A 26975-nucleotide genomic window follows, 5' to 3' on the forward strand; every position below is an offset into this window, starting at 1 on the left:
GCCCAGATCTGTTTATTACCCTTTTGCAGTATTAAATGATCTTCACTAATATATTTTTTACTACTATCATTATCTAAATCAGTGGGCCATGAAAGAAACCTCAGTGTCTCATTCAATTCAGTTTCCTTGCCTCAGAATCAGACTGTAATTTACCCATTTCAAGTAGAGGAGTGCTTTTTCTCCTCTTCCAGAGTTTCCCTTATAAATAGATTTCAGGCCTCCAGAGTCTTCCAACCCTCACATTCAGGAATAATTTCATGATATGTATTTTCATGCTTCATAAGGTTCTTCCTTTTTCCTATCCAATTTTGTCTACAGGTTAATGATTTAAGATGTATTTTGTTTATTTTTATCCATTACTTTTCCCACATAAGTATTTATGTTAGGATCAGAAGATCTCAGAGAGACAAATTCAGCCAAAAATAGTTTAAAAGCATATTTTGGCATCTGCATTGCTTTGCACATCTAAATTTTTCCTTAATATAAATATAATAAAGTAAATAATAAAGTAAAATGGTTTCAGAGTGAACAAATGGACCATGTCTATTCTGTATCTTTAATTCTTAAAAGTGGTATTCTCATAGGATCCAGTTCCCTGTGGAATTTTATTTATTTATTTTTTACATCTTTATTGGAGTATAATTGCTTTACAATGGTGTGTTAGTTTCTGTTGTATAACAAAGTGAATCAGCTCTACATATACATATATCCCCATATCTCCTCCCTCTTGCGTCCCCTGTGGAATTTTAGATACTTGTTTCTTACTTCAAGTGTTGGTTGAACCTAGCTTCATCTGTTATGTGGTTCATGGAATGGACTTCATTACAAACTGTGTACATTAAAAATTGCATTTTATTAAGTCCTTACATAGAGATTACTTAATATTTTCTGCAATTAATTTTCCAAAATTATCCCTATTATGATTGTAAACAAAACAGGGGGAAAGAGCCTACAAAGTTGTGAGAATACTGATGCTGATGTTTCATGTGAGGAGTGCATACCTTTTTAAAAGTGTGAAATAGAAATTTCAGTCACATATCTCTATTATTCTTATTTTTCTGTCATATGGAAATAATCCTTAACTATATGAAGCCACAGTTGAAAGTTGAAGTGAGTGTCCAAAAAGATGCAAGGCAGAGTTTAGAGGAAAAGTGATAGTCAAGTGGGAATGGTGAAGGATCATGAATGATTTGTTAAAAAAGAAGTCCAAGAAAAGCAAAGGAATGATCTCTAAAGTATCTCTGATGACCCGGGAAGCATCACTTCTTGTATGTGACACTACAGACAAGCTTGAGCCAGCTGAAGAGTGAGAGTTCCAACTGAAAGTTTTAAAAATTAATTTATCTATTCTTTTAAATAGCATGCATTTAATTTGTAAAAATGAAAGCACTAATGATTTTAGGGACTTATGATGGCAGCTGACCCAGTTCCTAGGTCAGGCATCGTGTTGGCTTGAAGCATTTTTCCTATTAGAACAGCATTCTGACTGTTGATCAGGAAATGCTAATAGGTAGTTTTGCTGATGTCTAAGGTCACTGCAACCGAACAAGCTTCTTCAGTAGGTGTTTGGAGAGTACAAGAGGCTTTTATGTACATGATAACACCAAAAGAATGGCAGAGAGACAGGCTGTCAGGAAATGAGAATTAGCATGGATCACGGGGCCAAAAGCAAGTAGTCTAGAAGAAAATAGAAATGTTGAAAAATTAGAATTAACTTTTGCAGGTATTATGACATACCGTATTATTTTATCATCATCATCATCATTGATATTGATTCTATATAACACAAAAAATAGTTTGTAAACTTATAGATCTCACATGTCTATGAACTTTTTAGGTCTGGGCATTTATTACTATAGTGTTAAATGCTTTGTGTTAGGTAGCTATGGATAGTAGAGATGATGAGGAACACAGATGGACAAATAAAAAGGAACTAATGCTTTTAAAAAAATCCATAGAGCTATTACAGAAGCTTTAGGGATATAAGAGAGGGAACAGTTCCATAAAAGGGAAAGACAAGGAAAAAAAATGTTTATTTTATTGGGAGCTGTATGTAATTGACCATATTTTCTCACTTGTCTGCTCTCATACTCAGATGAGTAGTTCTATTCACTACTCATTTCTTGGAGGTATTATAGGACTTGCTTAGACTCCAGCATGTTGATTGAGGTGTAATTGCAGCCCTTGAGCTATTTTGGGTATAGTCTGGTTTCCCTGTAACTCTTTTCACACTTGATACTGAGGCAGCAAGTCCAGTGGTTAAGAGAATATAGGTTTGAAATCAGCCTTGAGTTTGAGTCCTGATGTGTTACTTCCTAGTTAGCTTAAATAGTTTAATTTCAATAAGCCTCAGTTTCCTCATTTATAAATGGGGTTAATAATACCTCTCCCTCAGGATAGCTGGTGGATTAAAGGAGATATAAGTGAAGTGCTGTGCCTGAAACAGTGACTGTAAATAAACAGTAACTGATGTGAATGGAAATGAGGATGTGGATGATAATGATGTCAGCTTGAAATTAAATGGCTGTAAAGGGTAAATTTGTACAAAAGACAACGTAAAGGAGTGTCCTACAACACTAGAATACAGTATGAAAATGTATTAAATTGTTGTTTGACAAGTTTTTAAGGTGTGTCCTTGCCTAGCTTAGAATTCAAAGTTTACGTCATTTAGGAATAGCGGATTTGACCAAAAACTGTTATTAATCAAAACCCGTGTTACTGCAGGACTGTAGAGTGAACAGTAAATTTTAATTTAAATATTGAATTTTTTCTCTTTTATCAAGTATGATTGCTGAATATAAAGTACCGATAGTAATAGAAGATAATGTCTAATGAATACACCTTTTAAAAATCAAATATAAAATGATCAAAACTCCTTCACTTTTTAATGACACCTCATGAGAGAGTTCTGTGTACAAATTTGCATACCTAACAAAGATATATTTCTGCCTTTCTCCATGAGTGGTGAGGAAATTGGAAGGGACAGACAGAAGTATTTTCCAACGAGAAGTAAAAAAGTTATATTCCATCAGAATGCACTTGTCCCAAATTCCAAACTAGCATTCCAGGATTTGTGAAAATAAAATGAACTAATGTAGGCCAGCCTATCGAGAACTAAATTGTAGATAAATCCAGCCTTAAAATGTTTGCATTGATCTTACCCATTCACTTCTATCCACAGCTCAGTTTGAAGCAGGACCGTGTTACTGAGATGCCAGAGTTGGTTTAAATTAACAAAGCCCCGGGCTTCCCTGGTGGCGCAGTGGTTGAGAGTCCGCCTGCCAATGCAGGGCACACGGGTTCGTGCCACGGTCCGGGAAGATCCCACATGCCGCGGAGCAGCTGCGACCGTGAGCCATGGCCGCTGAGCCTGCGCGTCCGGAGCCTGTGCTCCACAACGGGAGAGGCCACAACAGTGAGAGGCCCGCATAGTGCAAAAAAAAAATAATAAATTAATAAATAAATTAATTAATTAATTAACAAAGCCCCATTGCTTGAGACCTCAAATCCAAATGACTTCCAAGTTAGGATACACAGAATATTTACTGACCTGACTATACCAATCTTGTGCTCACCTTAATTTATTCTCCATAATTGATAATAATAAGCAGAATCCAATATACATTTTGCGGTCTTAAAGGTAGGATTATCTGAAGATGAGGGGACAACAGTCTGTGTCGGAGATCTATTTGGTTTGTGTTAGTAAACTTCTTGAAACTCGACTGCTACATAATGATTTTCCTCATTGTATATGTAAATCAGACAGCTATGGAGACCCCAGATCTTGCATTAGGTTTGTCATAGGCAATCTTGTATTTTCAAAGCAATATTTTTTTATTTTTTTTTCCTTTCTGGAACTGGTATTGGTAATTTCATCATGGTAAACTATTTTAGTTATTCTTACTGATTTGCTTGTGATCACCCAGATTGACTTATCCAGAGACGTACAAAGCAGGCGGGCAGGTAGATAGACACCCTCCTGTCCTTTAGGAGCTAATGATGTGATTTCTTCTCCTCTCCCTCCTCCCTTCTCCCGCAACGCGCACACACCCTACGTCTCCCTGTGACACTCTTGAACATCTCCTCCGTGCTCACCCAGCTCTCGCTAGGGTGCTCTGGGGTGCCATGGACAACATACTGAAAAATGAAAATGACATCCTCAGGGGGCGCGTAACGGAGGTCTGGAAGGGAAAATACATCCCCTGGCCGGGAATTTCTTCAACATTTCGAGCTGGTGAAGTAGTCGACTAGAGGTTGGGGAATTTCCCCAGCCTTCTCCCCCGCCCCGGAGCCGAGGCGGAGGCCGAGCTGCGCGCGCCGCCGCCGAGATGCGCAGGCTTTGGGATTCACCTCTTCAGCCGCTGGGAGGCCCTCTGCGTTCCCCTTTCCCCGGCGCCGGCCGCCTTGCTCGCCTGTGCAGTGGCACCCGCCTTCCACCAGGGAGCCTCGGGCGAGCGCTCCCCCCGCCCTCCGCCACCCCCCCACCCCCCCCACCCCCCACCCCCACCCCCGCAGTTCGCTGGCTCTCTCTTTCTCCCTCTGTCTCACTCTCTCTCTTTCTCTCCCTCTCCTATCGGAGCACAATGAAAGCCTGTGTATCGCCGTGACTCCGGGCAGCGGAGCCAGTGTCAGCCCAAGCGGCGAACAACAGACGGGAAAGAGAAAGGAAAAGACCAGCTACTTTCTTTTCCATCTCTAAAGCGGAGCAATCCAAGAGATAGAACCACATTGCTTATTGCGAGTCCAGACCCTCAGATCCACTGGCCGGGGATGGAATGTACAAAAGTGGACAGAAAAGTGGCTGGACATGACTCGGTGCAATTTGCTGGAAGTTTGTAAGTTTGACCATCGTTTGTAAATTACTCTCGGAGGAGTTTGTCTCTCTTGATAAGTGTATTAGAATCGAGCCGGGGGTGAGGACTAGGAACGTAAGCGGGAAAGAAAAAAATGTGTTGAAGGATCTCTCTCAGTGGCTAGTGACTTCAGACTGCTTTCATTTAAGGCTGGGAAACCTTAGAGGGAATGAGGATTTTACTGGTGATTGGATTAGCTGAAGAAAAAAGCATGGTCCAAAAGTCCAGTTACTGGCATTAACAATTGAAAAGCTGCCTCCCGTTCTTTGGGGAGAGGATCACATCCTGCAGTCCCCCAAAGGGGAGAAAACACCGGAGCAAAGGGAAAGGGAGGAAAAAAATTAAAAGCCAAAAGACAGTATCTCTTGATTTTTGTACGTTTTGAACATTGACTTCAAAAAGCTTCTGAAACAGCACTTTTTTTTTTTTTAACCTGAGGAAAAGTAAAGGCCGTGGGTTACAGAGACCATGGCAGAAATGGGTTTCTCTGCAGAAACATCCCCATAAAAAATCTTCCAAAACAACTAGGTGTGGGGGAGTCCAGCTCTGTATTAATACCTCTCACAATTCCCTTTGCTGTCTGTTCCTGTCTCTCACTTGACAATCCCTGAATTCTTGCTCTTACCCCCAGATCGTGTGTTTACAAAGTACCTAGTGGCTCTTGTCAGCTTGGTGGGGAGAGAAAAACCCCACTAACTCTGTCCAACTTCTCCAGAGCTGTCAAATGCAATTAGAGTTAAGTTGATTAGGGTTTGTTTCCAACTTACCCTCTGCGATTGGTTTCTATTCTTTCTCCTCACCCTCTTTCACTCACTCCCCTCCCCCATACCTTCTCCACTACTCCCCCCAACCTCTGAAGACCTCTATTCATGTGGCCCTGAACACTGAGCGCACATTGTCAACAGCAGATTTGCCTGCACTAACCAGCCATAGCCTCCTTCCACCTCACCATCCCAGAGGCAGCAATCATTGTGTCCAGTAAGATGGGGGACACAGCGCCCCCGCAGGCCCCCACAGGAGGGTTAGGGGGGGCCCCTGGGGCGGGGCTCCTTGGAGGGGGCTCAGTCACCCCGAGAGTGCACAGTGCCATCGTGGAGCGCCTTCGGGCACGGATCGCCGTCTGCCGCCAGCACCACCTGAGCTGTGAAGGACGCTACGAACGGGGTAGGGCCGAGAGCTCAGACCGGGAAAGAGAGAGCACCTTGCAGCTCCTGAGCCTCGTACAGCACGGCCAGGGGGCGAGGAAGGCTGGCAAACACACCAAGGCCACTGCCACTGCTGCCACTACTACAGCCCCTCCCCCGCCACCTGCTGCCCCTCCTACAGCCTCCCAAGCGGCAGCGACAGCGGCCCCACCGCCCCCACCAGACTATCACCATCACCACCAGCAGCACCTGCTGAGCAGTAGCAATAATGGTGGCAGCGGTGGGATCGACGGGGAGCAGCAGCCACCGGCTTCAACCCCGGCGGACCAGAGGAACTCGGCCCTGATTGCGGTAAGGCACCTGGTTTTCTCCTGATTCTGGCTGTGGTCGTGTGGACTTTGGCGAGGGTAGAGCTGGCCTCGGCCTGATGTAGAGTGGACGGCAGCACAAAGGGCCAAGATGCCACCTGACTACCTCAAAGGCTATTGGGTGTCTTGTTTGTGAGGTGTTACTAAACCCTTACTTGTCAAGTTCTGCTGGTGTTCATTCATGGGTTTTCCTCCACCTGTAGAGTATTCCTTAAGTGGTAAGAAACTTGAGTTTTCCAGAGTTTGCTCTGGGGTCCAGAGCTTGCAGAATAATTGGCTACGAGCAGCAAGATCTGAGCCATTGAGGAAGGTCTTGTCTCAGGAAGCCTCCTGCTTTGGCGAGCCAGTACTGATTAGGCCCTGCAAGCCATGCTTAGCCTGAAAGCATTTGTTTAGCAGTCCAGATGACCTTGAGCCAAGCCTTTTCCTTCTTGTCCTATTTCCCCTTCCCTCTTTGAAGTGGCCCCTTCTCCTTGGGTCAGGAGAACATAAGTGTCATCTCTAGCAGAGCAAGTTCCCTGAGCGTTCCCTCACTCAAAAACAAAAACTTGGGGAAATAGCCCAGAGACTGGTGAGGGAGTGTAAGGCCTGCTCCCTGATTTCTTACAGACTCCCCCACTGTCCCCATCTAGCTTCTTGCCACAGGCACTACAATCAGATAGTGCCCACTTACAGCCTTCAGTAAAATGGGCAGGCGCAAAGGGGCTGTTTCCATGCTGTCATCCTAGAAAGTGCCTTGTCTTCAGCCATTCCTGGTGACAAGACATCCAACCTGAAAGTTGTGATTAGGTTTCTGGCTGGAAGTTCTTCCTCAGAGGTATAGACACACCTCATCCCAGAGGGGGTAGCCCTTGACTCATTGGTTCTTGGTGCTATTCCTGGTTAGGTGACTGCCTGCCTTGTGCTGGCTTTCCCCCAAAGCTGCTGGGCCCATAGCCTCAGGGTAGAAGGTGGAGCCCTGCCCTGCAGCCCTGCAGCCCTGCAGCCCTGCAAACTTCCTCCATTTCTGAGTTCTGTGGGGATTCGGAAGTCCTGTGTCCGCTCACAGCACAGCTCCAGTTTGCCCAAGCCAGCCCTAATGAAAGTCAGCAACAGGAAATGGCCATGCAAGCTGAAACGTCCTCAAAAAGCCCAAAGGAGAGGAAGGCACTGGGTTGAACTCCTTCTCCGAGAGAGCTTGAGAAGGAGCTCTAGGGAGAGGACATCCTCCAGCTAGGCCCCTAGGATGCTTCTCTGTGGGTCCTCCTTATCCCTGGGCTGGGTCTGTGATGGTTGAAGTTTCCAGAAAGTCTGGGGGCTGTATTGGTGCTGTTCTATTCCACCACACATTTTGCTTGAGATGCCTAGAACTGCAACTTCCTGGCGCCAACTCCAGACGAAAGATAACTGCTAACAGTTAAACTGCCCAATGTTTGTTGTTTTATCCTTGGATACAATTAGCCTCTGGGGTTATATTAGTGCTTCAAGGCCTAATTTCCTTTCCCTTCCACCTGCTGTATCCCCACCTCTCCCTGGAATTCCCTAGGACAGTAATGAGAGTTTGTTTTGTGAAAGAGACATGTTGAGGTAAAGGGGGGCGGGGAGGGTAAAGAATCACTCAAATGGAGAGAAGAATGAGGTTTGTATGTGAGTGTGTGTATCACTGGCATCTGCAGCCAAAAGCATCTAAATGCCCTGATTGTCCCCAGTAAATTTATAATCTGTCTGCAAGTCTCCCAATAATACCGCCTTGTGTGCTTCACAGTCTCTTGGTAAGTGTTTCGGGGGGTGATACAGGGAACCAGGCGCCCAGCCCTTCTCAGTGGAGAAGACAGATCTCTGTCCTGGGTGCCAAGATGGGATGTGGCCTTCACATCCCAGCCGCTGCAAGGAAGGTGTCTGCTTATGGCCTCGTTCTTTTGGTTTTTGCTTTTCTCCCACTTTGAAGGAAGATGAGGCTGCCTCTTTTTCTTGGGGGCTTGGGGATGCGAATTGAAACCAACTTCAGTGGTTATTGTAACTTTACGACGATAGCAATATCCATGCCGGGAGGAAGTGAGAGCACCATGTCTGGCCTTTCCCAACTAGAGGCTTAACTGCTGCGAAAGGCCAAGTTGGTTGCTCCTTCACTCCTGTTCTAAAAGGGAACCTGCTTTCTCTCCCCTAACTACCAGCCATCTCCTAAAACATCCCCTTAGAGGAGCTCGCTCCCCGAGTGCCGAGAAGATTGATGAGAGGTGCACTGTGAGTTAGGAGTAAAAAGTCCAGTTTATTTCTGATGGTGACTTTTCACTGCAAACCTGCGCCATTGCAAGGGTTGATCCACCAGCCCCCTTTTGGTTATTGGAAATTCCCTTCTCCATTCTAGCTTCTAAATTTGGCGCTTTGTTACTCAGCATGGTACTCAGAGATGGTGATGCAAGTACTGTATTAACCTGATAACATTGTGTCTGAAGGGAGGCCTGGGCATTTGGTAGTGATTCACTACGCCTGTTAAATCTGCAGGTCTCACTTCGCTCAGGATCCTCTTATTTTCAGAAACACCATCCATTTAAAGGGGCCTTTGTGCAGAATGGGTGTCAGAATTCTTTCTTAATACTGTGTCCATAACTAGATTTGTTTCTGTCTGGGTGTGTTGAAGGTATCCCTTTAACACTTAATTCGTATGCCCTAAGTGGCCATAAATGTCCTTTGGAGAAAAGGAGAGACTATTGATCATCTAAAATCGAATATGCACGGTGTCCTCAGATGAAAGCCCTGTGTCCTGCATACCTGCTAGTACAATGCCTTGTATATAGTCAGTAATATTTGAATGAGGGTGGAAAGAGAACTTCTGTTCTGTGGGATAGTGTTGTCTTTGAGGGGTGTGATACTACAAGAAATATATAATGTCTGAGATTTTCAATAGCCTGAGTTTCAAGAACAATGCAAGACACAAACCTCCAAGCTGGTTCTAATTCTGTCCACATTGAGAGCCTAATTCTGCAGCCCTTACTCAGCCAGTTTCTTCATTTAACTCAAGTGCAAGTTCAGGGGAAGCCCCGTTACTGCAGAGATTGCAGGAACAGGGCCTTTAAAGAGGGCCTGGATTGTAAGGGTTTAAGCAGATCTGCATTTCTGACCACTTGGAGCAGGCTTTAGGCACTAAATCATTTTCTGGTGAAGTATGTTTGAATCTTTGAATGAACTGTGAAACTGAATAATTGCTGGTCCATGGAACAGAAAGGTTTAGAGCTTCTGTGGTGCATTATTAATCTTTCCCTTTTGCCTGAGACAAGCTCTTTTTCTGTTGCTTAGACTGTGTTGCTAGGCTGGATAGATAAGTGGTTCTAAGTCATCTTTGGCTTCACAGATTATCTTTTCTCTAATGTAGTGTGGAGGAAAGAAAACAGATCAGACAAGGAGACTGCATCCTCGGGGTCTGTGCCTGCCTGATCACTAGCAAGCTGGGTGACCCAGGACAAGTTACTTAGCAGTCATGTGTAAAACAGGACAATAATGCTGCCCTAGCTCATTGAGAAAGCCAATGAATGTGTGTTTCTGAATAGGCTTTGGAAAAAAATTAAGCACTGCAGAAATGCAAGGCATTATTACTAGTATTACTAATAATAAACTACTAGACAACAAATCGTAATACCAGTTTTTCCAGGGATTAAAAGTGTACTTAAGCTTTCAGTTGTCTGTTTTAAATGGTGAAATAGCTTTTATTGTAAATAGAGGGGTTGGTATTTCAAATTCAGTGCTGTCAAGATAAGACTGAGCTATCAGAGTACTTAACTGTTCCCGAAGGTCCCCGGAAATCCTAGTGAAAATGTGCAACGGCGTGAAAGTGTTTAGGGTCTTTTACAGGCCCCTGCACAGACCTGAGCAGCTTTGGAAAGGTGTGTCCCCCGGCTTGTGTCAGGAATATTAGAAAAGTAGTTTGCACAAATGACATGGGAAAGTTAACTATTTTGTCAACAATCGTCTAAAATGTTAATTGTTAGCTTAAGAAAGTCAAACAAGTTAAATCATTGCCAGAGTCCCCTGGTTATTTTTAACTGATAATAATCAAGTTTCCAATTGACAGTTCAAAATTTGAAGGCTGTAGGGTGGGTGTGGGGCTGAAAACAGAAACAATTCATTTGCCAGAGCTGGGTGTCTGCAGCTGTCCATGTGGTAAATATCCTCCGTGGGACAGTGATAGGAGTGTTTACATTGTTTATATGTGCAGCCATCATTTCCTTAAAAACTGACCTATTTTTGTTCTGTTTTCCAGAACAAAGTAATAAAGCGGGAGTTCTTATCTATCCAGAACCTTCCTACTACTTCTTTCCAGTAAATATAATTGTAAGATCTCACAAAGGCAAAAGAGTTCAAGTGGAGAGAGAAGTTGGTACACTCCTTTATCAAAAATGGGTAGAAAGCTTGTTTTGACAGCCAAGTAATGTTATTATGTCACCCAAGATGTCTTGCTTGTTTAGGTCAATGTTTATCTATAGAAGGCATCTGCTTTCTTTGAAATAATGTCTTTGCTAGGTGATGCTTATGAAATTTTTCTCAACCTTAAAGTTTAGTGCAGTATGGCTCCCCTCTGCCAGTAAACCTTTTGTTAAGTACCAAGACAAACATGGGTGTCCAAATGTTCTTAGGCATAACAAATATGACTGAAAGAGTGGCCTTGATTAGCTGTTTTTTTTTATTGTTGCAGTGTGTGTTTGTTTTTAGCACTGCTACTTAATCTCAAAAAGCTTAGAAGGAAATTTGAAAAAAATCATCCAGTTCTGCTATGCATGGCAGCTAAACCATTCCGAGTGGCTTCTACTACTTCCTTGTACTTTAATCCAGTCCCTTTTATATGATCATAGGCAGGATCATGTTTAAAGAAAACAATTCTAAATTCTTTCTTCTGCATTTTCATGATAATTTCCCTTATACTTTAACAGGCTCTGTGGGAGAATAGAGAAATACAGCTAAAGACCTAGTCCCTTCTTACTTACAGGCTAGTCATCAATCAAGACCACATGGACACAGTAAAAGTACTTAACTAGGTAGAATGGACCAAAACTGATATAGAAAATCAGAGGGAGAGAAGAATAAATATTTCTTGAGCCCTAGAATGTCAAGGCACTTTTATTGTATATTTTATGTAATGCTTAAAAAAAAACAGAGAGAGAGAGAGAGAGAGAGAGATGAGTAAGCAATATCTGGCTATTTCACAGATAAGTATACTGAGGCTTAGAGATTTAGTAAATAGAAGAATTTCATGCATAGATTTTCGAGTTTGACCTGTGTTTGATCCCTCCCTCACACCTACCAGCTGTATGAGCTTGGGGAAATAATTTTCTTTTTAGGCATCAGTATCTTCATCTGTAAAGTAAAGCTAATACTCTTTAGTGTAACAGTCAGCGTAGTGCCTGACACATAGCGGGTACTCAAAACATGAGTGCTGTTAGTAGTTGGTAGGAGAGAAAGTCAAACCCAGGCCAGGCAGCACTTTATGGAGAATGTGGGTCCCCAGCAGGCCTGGGAGGAGCAAGAGAGAAGGTGGAATGAGGAGTGGGGCTGCTGGGTGCCAATGTGGGTGAACCTTGGGTGTTTGGGGACAGAGAGTGGAGCCTGGCTGACACTGTGGTCTCGTGTGAGCAGTGAGGGGAACACGTGAGGCCGATCCACCTCCTGGAGGGTCCGGAGCTCTGGCAAGAGTGTATCAGAAGCCCTGGGAAATGGTCGAGCGAGGAAGGCTCAGAGGAGTCAGCGTCTGTGAAGCAATAATAATCCTTCATATACTTGAAGACAAGTATTACATTTCCCCTCCAGCAGCCTCTTCTCCTTGCGCACTGCCTAAGTGTTCTGTGTTACCTATCTTCAAGTCCCTTGAGCTGCTTAATGCCTTGCTATTTACACACTTCTCCCATTCACTGTGAGTTATATACAGCGTGACATGGCCTTTGGCATTGAAAGGAGATGGTTTTAAAAGCACAGTCGCTAGACGCAGAAGAGAAACTAAAAGAAGCAGAACCAACTACACCTCTCATCTTGGGCTGGCTAGGCCTTCCAGTGCAAATAAGAATCTCCCCCATGGGTAAAAGTGGGTTCTCTTGATGTTAAACTGATCTTCCCAACAAATGAGTTTAGTAACTTGGAAAAGGTCTTTTCATTAAAACAAACAAAAAAAAAATCACGAGCAGAAATTTATGAGAAGCTGTGAGCCCAGATAGTCTTTGAGACTTACTTGCTTTCTTCCTTGCTTTTTAATTACAGGTGGGTTGCAGATCTTTACTCACCCTAAGGTCAGTCAGATACCGTTTCCCCTTATTTGGTCCATGTTCACAGGGCACAGGGAAGGCTCCTATGGAGTAGATGGCTGAGGGAAAAAGTCAACAACTCCTTCCCTCCCTGATTGGAGGCAGGATGCTGGGATACTGACCATAGCTGGAGTGGCTCTCCATCTTCGGCTCCTAGCTCTGACCCTTTCCTATACATATCTAAGGGACAGGTGTGAAAGAATGAAAGCTGTTCTTTTTCCTTGGAGAAGGGATGAAGAGACAGGTTTATATATTATCCGCAAGGCTTGAAGAAGACTAGAGAGTCGGGCCCTACCGCAAGCAAATTGCCAAAGGAATGGATAAGAAACGGGCAAATAGCAGTATTTGACATGAACTGTGGTCTCTGTGGGTCTTAATGGTTTTAGCAAAAGTTCTGAAATTTCGTATCAAGATTGTGGACATGGGTGCTTTTTCGAGTCGGGGGAAATTATCCATGAAGTCAATAAAGAATCATTGGCAGCTATTCTATGCCAGGAGAATGAATGTATCCATGATGAGTGATTTGATATATAGCCTCTGTCTTCTTGGAATTTACAGTCTGAAAGGGGTGGGGGTGTGGTTGGAAACAGAAGTGTTAAAGGCAGCTTGAGGTGGCAAGACATCGTAGCACTTAAGAACCTGGGGTTAGGGTGAGACTGCCTGGTTTCAAATCACAGCTCTACAACTTACTAGCTGTGTCTTCTTGGTTCATTTAATGAAACTCTCCAGCCTCAGTTTTCTCACCTGTAAAATGGAATGATAGTGATATAACTAACTACTTCCTGGCACCTAGAAGGGGCTCAATACATTTTAGATGTTGTTATTGTTAATGTGAGAAGTGACATAGTCGAGTCAGATTCGTGGTTTTCCCAGCTCAGGATTCTATCCCCAAAAGGATGTCAGGGATATTTTATGCAAGGGATGACTTTTCTCTTTATATTTATTTAAAATGGTTAGTGAAGTATACCATATTACCCAGTATATCCATACTATCCCTAAATAGTTTACTATGGAGATGCCGTCTGGGATGGGTTTACATTTCTATGAAATGGGTTGAATAGTATCCTTCTTCAGAACAGGATCAATTAATATCTCTTCCATTCCTGGGATTCTAGGACTCCTAATTTAGAACTTGACTAGAGTGAGTGTTTATTTGACTCCTTACTTCTTCTTGAATAAAGGCTGGGTTTCCATTTAGTTGCCCAGGGAGTGTGTTGTGTGGACTGTGTGGGTAAATGAGAAATTTAGACTGTCTATTGAGAATTTGGAATGATTAGAATGGAATAGTCCAAATTTACCAATTTAACTGAATTATTAATTCATACTGACAAATAATTCTTAAGTGAATCTGGTCACAGAGTCGCAAAGAGTTAGCAGTTCCCTGCTGTGGAGATTTAAATGTATGCTTTTGAAAGCCAGGTCCCTTGCTCAAGTTGCCAGGGAATCAGTTCTCTCACTGCAACCGCACACAAACAGGCGGCACGAATTTGCCCTCTTCCCAACCCCGACCTGGAGCATGTTGAAAATTTCAAGCCTTGATGTGGGTCTTAGCTTGGAATCTCTTCTTTGCTCAGTACCTCCTCAAGTGTGACTTTCCATAAGAAACACGAGGAAAATGCTGCCAAGGCTTCAAAGCAAGTTTCTGTGAGGATAATTCTTAATCAAAAGCACAGTGTTTCTATGAAGAAGTGACAGGATTAGAATGAGCATAATCTTGTTCTTGGTGGATGATATTTGGATAGGGACGGATTTCTTGGTTCTAACTCAGAGCAAAGAATGTAGTCAAAACTTTTTTGGTAGTTTCTTTATTCCCCATCATTTAAACTTACATTCCCCTCCTCCTCTTAAAGAATAATATTCTGAGGAAATGTAGAATCAAACTCATGTTGGGTTTGTTTTGTTTTATATTGTTTTTAACAGTGTTCTTGCTTCCGGAGTCACGGCTGGTTCCTATGTTAATATAGAATCATTAACATCGTCGTTTTAAAAGTTCTCTTTTGTCAGAAATGTGGTTCAGCTTTCCAACACACTAATAACTCTCACTCACATGAAGCCCAACACCTTGAATTCCTCACTGTACAACAGGCTTCTTTTCAGGTAGTTCTGAAGGATTTGAACAGAAAGTTAATTACATGTCTTTTTCTTTTTTTTTTTTTCCCAGAAAATTTACTTAAGGCCAAAGTTTCCTTCAACTGCTAATAACTTACCAGGGGTTTGTTGGATACACAGTATAATCTCTTAGAGTCATGGTAACCAGGGTGCAAAGAAGTGGCTTAATTGAATACAATGTGTACTGTACTGTGTCTTTGGAATGACGATTGCCACACTTTGGTGTACACTGCTCATTTCTGGAGGTCTCTGGAGTCTAAATTATGTAAAAATAAAAACATTCTCTGGCTGAGCAGCTGAGAAACTAATTTTTCGTTGTTGTTCACCTAAGTAGGCCCATACTTGCTAAACTGGCAAAGGCTTGCACATTTGATTGCCACACTACACCATGTAATTTCAGACAGCAAAACCTGTGAGCTGGCGGTATTATCCCATTTGGTTGTTTCACAGAGGTGTTGAAAAAGAGCAAAGTACAGACATAAGGGTAAACAGGAAAGAGCAGTGGTCCTTCTGACAGAAACACGGGGCAGAGGCGATAGATCAGGAAAGTTTGCACCCAAGTCCTATAGCCATTGCACCAACCAGAGCTTCCTTTTCTCGCTTAGATTCTTTGCATGTGCATCTGTTTGCAGGCTCATTCCCCCGGAGAGAGATTCTGAGCTGTCTTTGTGCTAAATTAAACATTAGTTTTCTCCTTGGGAACCTGATCTTCCAAAGACTAGGCAACAGTATCTTTCCGAGAGAGCTCTCAGCTCCCTCAGGAAGAGGCTAGCTCAGGAGCTTTCTCACCTCCACTGTCTGCTTCACTGGTGTGAGTGTGTGTTGCATGTGAGTGTTTTGTCTACTTGGGTCTAGAAGCCCTTAGAGCAAGGACTTGTACTCTTATTTTTGGTATAATGCAGGAGGACCCATGCTGTCTTAGAATGTATTAAATGGAAATGATCAGAACAACACCCAGATCATGGAAGATTTCAACCACCCATAGGAAGGAGTTTCCTTTGCTCACTGCCCCCCAAATTCCAAACACACAGCAATGAAAGAGGGAGTATGTGGCAAAATAGAAGCCATCTCATTTCTAACTTTCTCATCTCCATCCTGCCCATCCCCTAAGAGGGCTAGTTCATATTGTTCTAAAAATAGGCACTATTCTATCAATTTATACAGTCTCATGAGCCCTTAGAGAGAAAACAGATCAAACCTGTTTCTCATAGGTGAAAAAATTAAACCCCATTTAAAAGCAAACACTCCAAGTTCCCATAGCAGTAGAGGTAGAACTAGAACCCAAGTTTTCTGACATCTATTCCAGGTTATAAAAAGTAGTCCTTTTAAATAAATCTATAAAAAGAACAGTTAAGGACAATGTAGGATTTATATTAGTTTTGATAGTAGAAGGAGCATGGAGTTTAGAGCCTATGGCAAGCTGTTTTATTTTTTTTTAATTAAATTTTATTTTTTTTTAAACATCTTTTTTGGAGTAAGTTTTTTTTCTTTTTTTTCTTTTTTTTTTTTTTTTTTTTTTTTTGTGGTACGTGGGCCTCTCACTGTTGTGGCCTCTCCTGTTGCGGAGCACAGGCTCCGGACACGCCAGCTCAGCGGCCATGGCTCATGGGCCCAGCCGCTCTGCGGCATGTGGGATCTTCCCGGACCGGGGCACGAACCCGTGTCCCCTGCATCGGCAGGTGGACTCTCAACCACTGCGGCACCAGGGAAGCCCAGAGTAAGTTGTTTTTTAAATGATCAGAATGATTCCTTCCATCCCACATGCCCCTTTGTAATGTGACTTTACCACTCCTCCCACTGAAAAGTGGATGCTATTTCTCCCCAGTGAACCTTGAGTAGCCTTGCGACTTGTTTTAATCAAAAGTGTATGACAGAAATGGTGTTGTGCTATTTCTGAGGATGGGCTTTAAGAAACTCTCTTAGATGTAAAATTTGTTAAGGGTAAGTCTTAAGTGTTCTCCCATAAACAAACAAACAAGTAAGTAAGTAAATAAAAAATAAAGAGAACAGGAGAAAACTTTGGGAAGAGATGCATATGTTTTTGGCCTTGATGGTGGTGATGGTTTTCTGGGTGTATACTTATCCCCAAACTCATTGAGTTGTATACATTAAATACGTACAGCTCTTTATATGTCAATCATACCTCAGTAAAATGGTTAAATAAAAAAGCCCGCTTGGGACACTGAGACCACAATATAATGAAGCTGGTCTAACCAACTGGAGGATGAATGTCCACATACTGAGAACCAAGGTACCCCTGCCTCTAATCAGCACCAACTGCCAACACGAGAGCGAGGCCATCTTGGACCAGCCAATCCTCCAACTCACTGGAGCCAGATGAGTGAGTGAGTTCAGGTGGAATCAGCAGAGGAACTGCCGAGCCGACCTAGAGAATCATGGGAAATAGTGCATAATTTTAACTTAGCAGAGGTTGACTGAATCAGAGCCAGAAAACCTTAGCGTAGAAGACAGTTCCGCCTCTTTAGGTGCGTTACCTCAGGACTGGTTACCTAACATCTTTGAAGACTCATTTTCTGCTTTTCGTGATGGTAGAAACTATCTTAAAATGTTGTGAGGATTATATGAGATAATACATAAAAGAACCTAGCGTGTTGTCTGGCACATGGTGGAGCTTAGCAAACATTAGTTTCCTTGCTTTGTCCTTTGTCTCTTCTCGCTGTGTTATAATTCAACCCCCCGCCCCCCCACCACCACCTTTATCATCTCACTTTCACTTCATGGGCATCAGTGTTCTCATAGGCTTCCCCAGCTCACTGTTCCTCTGAACAATTTATTTTTTCCCTCCTGCATGATGGCCTGGTGCTGTCATTCCTCCTAACTACCAAATTTCCAGCATTCTTGTTATGCTCCAGGGAACACGTCTGCCTTCGGTAGTCTACCCTTAAAATAGAAAAGGGTTAACCTCATAAAGATGTCACTCCCCTTGTACTGTTATGCTGCCCTTGGGAGAGTCAAACAGCATAGCAAATATATATGGACAATGTAATTGCCTTCGATCTTCTAGGTCACAGAAGACTTTGCTAGCGAGTACGGCATCCGAGGGAAAGTAAGCATATTCTGTCTTGAAGAGCAGACTTTCTAACATCTATCCCTGTTATTGTTTTTGTGTTTGTGTTTTTTGGTAGCAGATTACTCTAAGTGCTTCATTTTTTCCATTTTACACTTCACAATAAATGAATAAACAAATAAAGAGGAAGTGATATAGTGATACTATATTATACTTCTAATACTTATTAGTGATAATAAGAGAGTACTGGCCTGGGAACTGGATGTCGAAGGTCCCAGTGCTCCCACTGATACCAACTAGTGACAACTTAGTCAAATTCTTTTACCTCCCTGGTGCTTACTTTCCTTCTTGGAAAAACAGTGAGGGGCACTTGGTGAGTGGTTTGGCCCACCTCTGAGGCCCCTTTTGGGTTGATACACTTTGAATAAGTTCCCTGATATTTTGCTTCTGTCTTTCAGCCTTCAATCTCGACTTAAATATGTCTGCTAGGAAGAATGGAAAGGAGATGTGACAAGAGTGAGAATGTTTTATTTTGTTTTTTAGAGGAAGTGCTAGTGAGGAGGGTCTGAAGTAATCTTGGAAACAAGGTCTAGCCAGCTGGGGCAGAGGGTGAGGGCACAGCCATGTTAATTGCTTAGCACCCTTCCTAGAAGTAATGAGCAAATCACTCCATATCTAACCCTATTTGATGGTGTTTAGGGTTCCAGTATGAGAAAAACAGTTGTAGGACTAGAGTTTGATTCATTAAAGTGACTTTGGGGGAAGCACTGATTTTTTTTCCCCCAGATCTCCCAACTACACTTGCAACATTTTTGTGGGTAAAGAAGTTTTCCAATCCAGTCCCCCAGTGAAATAATTACATGAAATATAAAATATAAACCAAAAAGAAAAATATTCTTGTAGAGCCTTCCTTCCTCAGGAATTGACTAGTCTTTTAGCTGTATACATCGGTCTCTCCATCTGTTTGTCTCTTTTTCATATACATATAACAATTGGAAAGTGCAGATTAATGGATGGGGTTTTATATGTGCCACCACTTCATTTTTTAAACGTGTTTCCGCTTTAAAAGGGAACTACAAAAGAGAGTCACTGAGAAATTGGTCTGGAGGAGGGGAATTCAATCCACTACCTCTTTCCCCCCCACCCCCTTATCACTGAAACTCTAAACAGAGAGTGTAATCACCTATTTCCCAAGGGCAGCCCTAAGCCCTTAAAACTCAGATCTGTTTAAGGATTTAATAGAACTGGAAAAAAGAAATGCACAGGATCTGCTCCAAATCAACAAAAGAAAATTTACCCAACCAAATATTCAGTCTAGAGAATTTCTTTGATAGCACAATCCCTTCCTTCCCTATCTCTTGATTTAGTTAGAGCACAGATCTTCAAATTGCATCTTTACGACTCCTAGAATCTTGTGGGTCTGTGGATCACATCTTAGGCTCCAGGCCAGCCCAGTACATTTTCTTTCACAAAGCAAGATAACTAGCAGGAAGCCAAAAGGGGCATTTGGTTGTGGTTGTCATTTATTTTGTTTCAAAGGGTAGACACACTCAGTTCCACTGTTAGATTAGAGCCAGAGAGATGGTGACATTTTCCCTAGTAACTTCTAAACTCTTTAGCTTTTCTTCTAAGATTTTTTTGATTTTTAGATGAAAATGCTTGATATCATGTTTTGCAACGTGGCTTTTCTTTTTAAAAATACTATGATAAAGGAAGTTGTGTTGCCTTTCTTTTCCAATAGGATGGGTCTTACTTTTGCTTAGAAAATGTGCCCCAGATTCCCATTACATATGCACACATGCACTTACACACACCGTTTGTTTACCATGGTTATTTTTAGTATATATAGTAAAGTATTATTAGTAAATAGAGACACAAGTTGATTATATGGGTGACTTTACAGAGAAAATAGAAGGGAGGAAGTGTGTTAAAGAGTATGGGAAAGATCCGTTTTAAAGGCAGTTGCTCCAGAAGACAAGAGTACGCCAGATTGCAGAAAGTAGGAAAGAGAACATTGTATCCCAGTGGTTAAGTGTGGAGTGACAGGAGACCTCCATTCTGGTCCAAGCTTAACTGCTAACTAACAGGGTGACCTTGGGACCAGTCAGTCCTCCTTTGTTTCTTAGTGTCTCCATCTGCAACCCCAAATGTTTGGATTCCTCAGCACTTTGCTTGGCTGGATTATTCTTGACACACAGGATTTGGCTCATATATCACCTCCTTTGACAGACCTCCCTGTCTGCTCTAACTAATGTAGACATGCATGATTGATCTCTTCTCTTTTTCTCTCTCGTCTTCCCCTATCACTTTACCCCTTTACAGAGGTTTTGTTGTCTTCATAAGTTTTACCACTATCTGAGTTTATGTTGATTCCTTATTTATTTGTGCATTTCCTATCTTTCCCCACTGGGATGTAAGCTCCATGAGACCAGGGACCTTGTCAGTCTTGTGCACCACATGTATCCCAGCCCCGAGAAGTTTCTGGAACATTTTGGATCCACAGTAAATATTTGTTGAGTGAATGACTAGATCAATGGCTTTTAAGCTAGAGATATCTTATGAGTCCTTCAGGGATGAAAGTAGGAAAGAGAGATGGAGGAACATGTAATGGGCCTCCAAGGTCTCCACCTCCTGTTTAAGTATGGGTGTATTATGTATATATGTGTATATATTATGTATATAATGTGTATATTATGTATGTATGTATACATAATTATATATATTATATAATATATGCACATATATTTGTAATACAGACATGTGATTATAAACTTAGCAAGAGATATATAAAGCATATATAAACACTAGTTTTTTTTTTAATTTATTTATTTATTTATTTATTTATGGCTGTGTTGGGTTTTCGTTTCTGTGCGAGGGCTTTCTCCAGTTGCGGCGAGCGGGGGCCACTCTTCATCGCCGTACGCGGGCCTCTCACTGCCGCAGCCCCTCCCTTTGTGGAGCACAGGCTCCAGACGCGCAGGCTCAGCAGTTGTGGCTCATGGGCTCAGCTGCTCCGCGGCATGTGGGATCTTCCCAGACCAGGGCTCGAACCCGTGTCACCTGCATTGGCAGGCAGACTCCCAACCACTGCGCCACCAGGGAAGCCCCAACACTAGTTTTTAATTACACTAAGGCATATGTGCATATCTATATTATATATAATATATATAAAGGTATATCTATAAATATACATATGGAATATAGATATATGCCTTAGTGTGATTGAAAACATGGTTCCAGTGCTACAATTATTTGAAAGATACAGGGGCATGATAATCTTTTAAGATTGTTCCCAGATTGAAATTCTAAAGCCCAGTATCTCATAAGTAGAAAATATTGGTGCAAGGAAAAGGATGATAAGATAGAAGTTACACATGTCGAGTGCCTACTGTATGCTGGGTCTTGTGTCAGGCCCTTGGACCACACAGGAGAGACAAAGCTCCTGTTGGATGGAGTTTATATTTTAATGGGGAGGGACGTAGGGACAGAGATAAACAAACAAATAAAGGAATGAGATCAATTTAACTAGTGATACAGTAATGCATAGCTCTTTGTTCCTTAAGGTGGCTGATTGATTTGGGTTGATTAAAAGGAGGCAAACACTCTGGGAAGTGGAAAGTGATAACCCTAAGCAAACAGTTACCCTCAGAGCTCGAAGATGGGCTCCTTTGCCAGTGCCTGCTGTGAGCCTGGACAGCTGCCTGCATAGTGGTCCTCCCGGTCCAGGCCGTGTGCTGCTTTGGCCAGTCTGTGTAAGATGCTGGTTCTGATGCTTCTAAAGAGGAGGGTGGCCATATCAGTACCTTCTTTTCCTTGGAGCTACTGTGATCACTTTGTTAGAAGTCACTGAGGTTTGAGAACTAAGGAGAAATGGCTGAAATGCTCCTTTTGAGGAAAATAAGACTATGACATGTCTTTAGCTGTAGATACAGGAAAGAGATGGTCAGGAAATTTGCAGCAGGACCATAAGGGGGTGGAGGCTCTCAGGAGGCAGGCAGAAGCGGTAACTGGCGTTTGCAACAGTCATCGTAATGTCATCCTACATGTACACAGCCCATGTAGTCCTCACAGAAACCCTGTGCTGTAAATAAGGTGACTGTAGCTTTTTAATTCTAATTAGGAGAAACAAAGTTGGAGCAGCTGAGAAATGCTAATAATATCTTACTTTTGAATAGCAAATTTGCAGTTTATCGAATGTGTATACACAAGTTATCTCCGTTTGTTCTCTGGGGTATTATTCTACCCATTTTAGAGACTGCTAAGAGGCTTGAACTGGCCTGTACTAACCCTGCTAGTGAGCAGAGCTGTCCTGACCCCCAGGCTCTGCAAGGCTCACAGCTGGCAGAGTGGAGTAGCTGGGCCCCAAATGCACCACTGAATTTGCATCTAAGATGAGGACATTGACTGTCTTGAGCTCCCAGAAGCACACCCACACATATTTTGAAGCAATGACTCGCCTAGAAAGAATGACAATCATGAATGGAATGAGGATGTCAGACACCCAAGGCACATCAAATCTAGAATAAGGGAGGCTGGAAAATGAGTCTTTTTTTTTTTCTTTTTTTTAATTCATTAATTTGTAGGAATACAAGTCTAGGTGAGAAAACTTTTTTAATTTATGAAAGCCTACACTTTGCTACCTTTATTTCTTATGAGTCTAGTCAGTCAACCCGCAGGTCTGGGGAGAGAGGGCTCCAAGGTTGTTATGAAGAGAAACTTGAATCAAAGAAGCAGATTCATCTCTAAAACCAAGATTGGTCTAAGTTTTTCTCCTTGCTGTTGCTTATTTTGGATGCAGATCTTAGATGGAGCTTAAGGGAGAGACCTGCAGCTCTTTGCTGAACAGTGAGTTTTAATACACTCAGATCCAGGTTGAATGTATATTTTAAGTTGGTGGGTGTTTTCTCACTACCTGGAGAAAATATAGGAGTTCATAATTGTTAGGATTTTTGCTTCAAGGTGGAGAAGTGCCTTATTTATCTTTGTATTTCCACTATTACAATAATGTCAGATATCTTGTAAGCAAGCATTTGGTAAATGTGTGTTAAACTAAACTGTGGAGAGCATGCATTTTTTAAAGGACCCAACCTTTTATATTTCTGTGACTAAATGTACCATGTACCAACTGTGAAACATTGATCTTTAAGGTATTCGTTTGGTTCAACTTTTTTTTTTTTTTTTTTTGTGGTACACGGGCCTCTCACTGTTGTGGCCTCTCCCGTTGCGGAGCACAGGCTCCGGACGCGCAGGCTCAGTGGCCATGGCTCACGGGCCCAGCCGCTCCACGGCATGTGGGATCTTCCCAGACCGGGGCACGAACCTGTGTCCCCTGTATTGGCAGGCGGACTCTTAACCACTGCGCCACCAGGGAAGCCCCCGGTTCAACATTTTTTAATCACGTTTATTAAGTGTTTAACATATCAGGCACTCTTCTAAGTGTTTTTTTGAGTATTAACCCATGTTTCCTCATAATCACATGATGAAATAGGTAGGTATGATCTTATTTCCATTAGACAGATGAGGAGGTTGAGGCATGAAATAAAGGGATAGGCCAGGACACTCATTCATGCACGTGGAGTCGGGGTTTGAACAGAGTGGATTATGCTACTGCCATGTCATGGTTTCCAACTGCATCTAGGAGAAGGTAATTATGCAGGCAATGTCAGCCTCTAGCTCACACATGATTCAGGCCTGAGTTTGGAGGCCATGAGCAACAAGACATTTGAATGTGAATAACAATTAGAACTAACTCTTTGTGTAAAATGCAGATAGAATTCTGAATGAACGCCTACAGGCCACAGATTATTCTTTGAGACAGTTCAGTTGCCATTCTCCTGTTTTTTAAGAGTAGAAAGTGCTTGAACATGTGGGATCTGTGAGTGACAAATATGTTTCAATTTGCATGCTGGGGAGGTTGGTAGCAGTCACCTGAAGGGCTGCATAGAGGTTTCTAAGGCGATATCCAAGTTCAGTGGGAAAGAGGGCCATGGTGGTTCATTACTGACATCTTCAGGATTCAGGAATCCAAACCTGGAGGATCTTGAATGTAGATTCCTGATGAAATATGAATTCTTCCCATGGAGGAATGTATCAAGACCTGATTACACTGTGAGTGGGGCCTTTACAGAATAAATTTAGGCTTATGTAAGTTCATTGTGTCTTAAAGACAGGTGAGTTCCTTGAAGACATTATAAGCTCTGCTCTCTCTTGAGAGCTCAGATAAAGTGACTGAGGCTTTTTCAGTATCTTGTAAGGTGCAGTGCAAACTCAGCTGCGCTTCTTCCTTGACTTGCAGTTGTATTAACCCCAATCCCCTCTGATGTGGAAATTCTGGATATACCATTGCTCATGATCAGTACTCTGAAGGAAATCCATTTTTGGTAGAAGTGGAGACAAAAACAATGTAGAAATGGGCAAATAATGCCCTAAACATAAGTGAGATCACTGAAACTTTCTTTTGGGAATCAAATCCTGCTGTAGTTGCTTTTAACAACTTTTTAAATAGCCAATTTGTGTTGAGCTATTATGTTCAGTCCACAGTAGGCTTCAGGAATGGAGTGGTTCTGTGGTCTCTTGGAAAGTATTTTCATTTTATCAGTAGCGTCCTTTGACCTTAGAAGATAAGGGATGTAGCATCTTGAGTTTGTGAACTCCCTGAATTCAATGTAGAATTTTGGGTGATGGTGTACACGCATTTTCCATGTGGACCCGTTCCATAGCTTTGTGAGATTCTATAAGGATTCCAAGGGCCAAAGAACCTGAAGCCGAGGCTTGTGGTGGTGGGAAGAAGAATCCAGTGAAACTAGGCTAGTGTGATTCTTCAGTCTACACAGAGCAGCCAGTTCTAGAAGATCTGATGTTTCCTTTTGTTTGTGTATTGTTTGCTCTAGTTTCAGGAACCTGAACAGCAAGCACATGTAGCTTTCTTCATGCCTAACATAGTTCCTTTAGCTTGGACTTTTGTTATCTATCTAAACATTTTCTTCTTTCTGCAAGGCCAGCAATCCTCAGGTAGCAGCTGAACTCTTTGTTCTGTTTTGCAGTATCGTTCTGAGCCCCGGTCCAGCGATGTTTTCCTTTGTTTTTAAGTGACCTCTCACCATTTGGAGCCTCCCTTCCCTCCCACCTTGACCTCTTAACTCCAAGTTTATGTGTCTGTGTCATTGTGGGGAACTTCTTGATGAATAGGGTAAAGCTGGATTGGCGCTTCATCTCGGGGATTTTTCATAGTAACACTGACTCTTTATTATTAGCTGTGCACTCCAGGCTGCTAGAGTTCGTATTTTGGCAGTGGACCATCAAACACCCTATTTTTAAGAGGCTTTAACTTAGTTGTAAACATGTGCTGTGACTGGGAGCTTGCTTTCTTTACTCATATTTACCAAAAGTGGTTTAACTGTTGAAAAGTTGTTATAAAAAAAAAAAAAAAGCTCAGACTTTGGGACTGTTTTTCCACTCGTCTAACTCAAAACTATGCGCTATCTAAAAAAAGAAAATTTGGCATTTAGTCACTAATTTGATGGTCCAGTCATATTGGTAATTTGAGGGGAGGAAGAAATGGAACTGCTAGGTCATTTTACTTTGACAAATGCCTGTCAAACTTGCAGAGAGGGAATAATGGTTGCTACACATGTTAACATGATTGACTAGAACAGCTCAAAAAAAGGCAGTCCAATACACTGAGTAAATTGCTTATGTCCTTAAAGTTTTCTATATTTAGAATAAAAGCTTTCTATAGACATATTTCCTGCACACTCTAAATTCTCCTAATGGACTTCACTGGTCCCATTAGGAGAATACAAATAATATCCCAAACTCTTGTCGGTGTGCACGTACATACAAGGACCATTGATGTCTGGGGACCTTAAAAAGTCATATCTAGAAATTTGATGAAGGAAAGAGTATCACAAATATGTTTACTCCTTTTATCTCTGGAAGGAATTTCAGCAAGTATAACAAAACACACATTAATCTTTCGAGGAGATTGTGACTTATAGCTGTAAAGCAGGATCTTCGGGAATTTAAATGTTCAAAAGGAGGGGTTAAACTTTGACATCTTCCTCTTGTGATTGAAGATTCTAAAAGTAATATTAGGCAAATTCGTGTGCTCCATCACAAGAGAAATACCAGCTTTCCGTGAGGGGTTAGCCTTTCTTCAAACCTTTTCGCAACAGGGGAGGGCAACAGTGCTTCCAAGATTGGCCGCATTTATGAGGGGGAGAGGATAAACACATAGGGGAGCGTGTGTGTTTCAGGGGTCATGAGCCCAGTAGGCAGCCATAAGCTGTGGAAGCGCTTCGGCCTGGAAATCTGGCTAGCTGATGAGTGCATCTTTTCCGCACAGATCCTGTTGGAAGGCACCTTTCCTCAGTGTTGTTCTTACCCCTCAGGCTGCTTGTAGATGTTCTGTCCTCCCTACATCCCAGGCAGATGAACACCTACACTGACAACACGTGGATTCCACAATGTCCGAGGACATTGGCTTCCTTGGTCCTTGTCATGTAATATGTCGTCTTACAACCATGCTTCCTGTTCTGACTTTTAAATCACTCTCCTTTTCCAGTGCTTTCAAAGACAAGAACCTTCTGGTCCTGATGGACATTCATTCACTATAACACACACACACACACACCTCACAAGCTCCTCCTGTCTCCATCTTTTTAAGGTAATAAGGAATGGAAGACTCACCGTTTATAAATCCAGAAATTCAGAAGAGAATGTCTCCATGCCAGAAGAAGGTTAGTAGGTGGAGAGGAGAGAAGCACAACCAGCCTCACAGTGGGCATGGTCCTCTCTGCTCCTGTCATTTAGACCTGCTCAGGGATAGGACAGGGTGTTCACCAGGGTCATCTCCAGAGTCAATGAAATGTGCTTCCTTGTTGAGTTGCCATGAGCTTGGGTATACCCTTGGGTATATATAGGGAATTAGCTTAGAATTATACTCTTTGGTCAACTGCCCAGAGCTGCTTTGGGGCTATGGTGATGCTCTAAGTGATACCTTTCATAATGACTCCCTTCTCCTAGCCTCCCAGTGTGTCATCAGACCTTTGGTTGTACTTTATTATTAGGTTTGCAGTGGGGCATTAATTGACAGGTGACATAAGCCAATCAATATAACAAGGAGTTAATTCCACTTCATTCCATTTTCCCCTTCTTGAGCTGCAAGTACTTCATAGATATATCCTAATTTATAACACCCCTTTAGT

The 26975-nt window shown here is 42.4% G+C and overlaps 1 protein-coding gene across 1 annotated transcript in view; it reads left to right on the forward strand.

Annotated features, from left to right (window-relative positions):
• Window positions 1-5836: 5836 nt before the first annotated feature.
• Window positions 5837-26975, forward strand: part of MAML2 (mastermind like transcriptional coactivator 2) — a gene marked incomplete at both ends in the record, with an annotated part of 366323 nt that continues 345184 nt past the window's right edge. Inside the window, one exon of the mRNA XM_079707545.1 lies at window positions 5837-6349. Within this exon, the coding sequence (XP_079563671.1) occupies window positions 5837-6349 (513 nt within the window). The remainder of the gene's footprint in view (window positions 6350-26975) is intronic.

This window comes from Hyperoodon ampullatus (assembly GCF_949752795.1).
Source record: "Hyperoodon ampullatus genome assembly, chromosome: 7".
NCBI lineage: Eukaryota > Metazoa > Chordata > Mammalia > Artiodactyla > Ziphiidae > Hyperoodon > Hyperoodon ampullatus.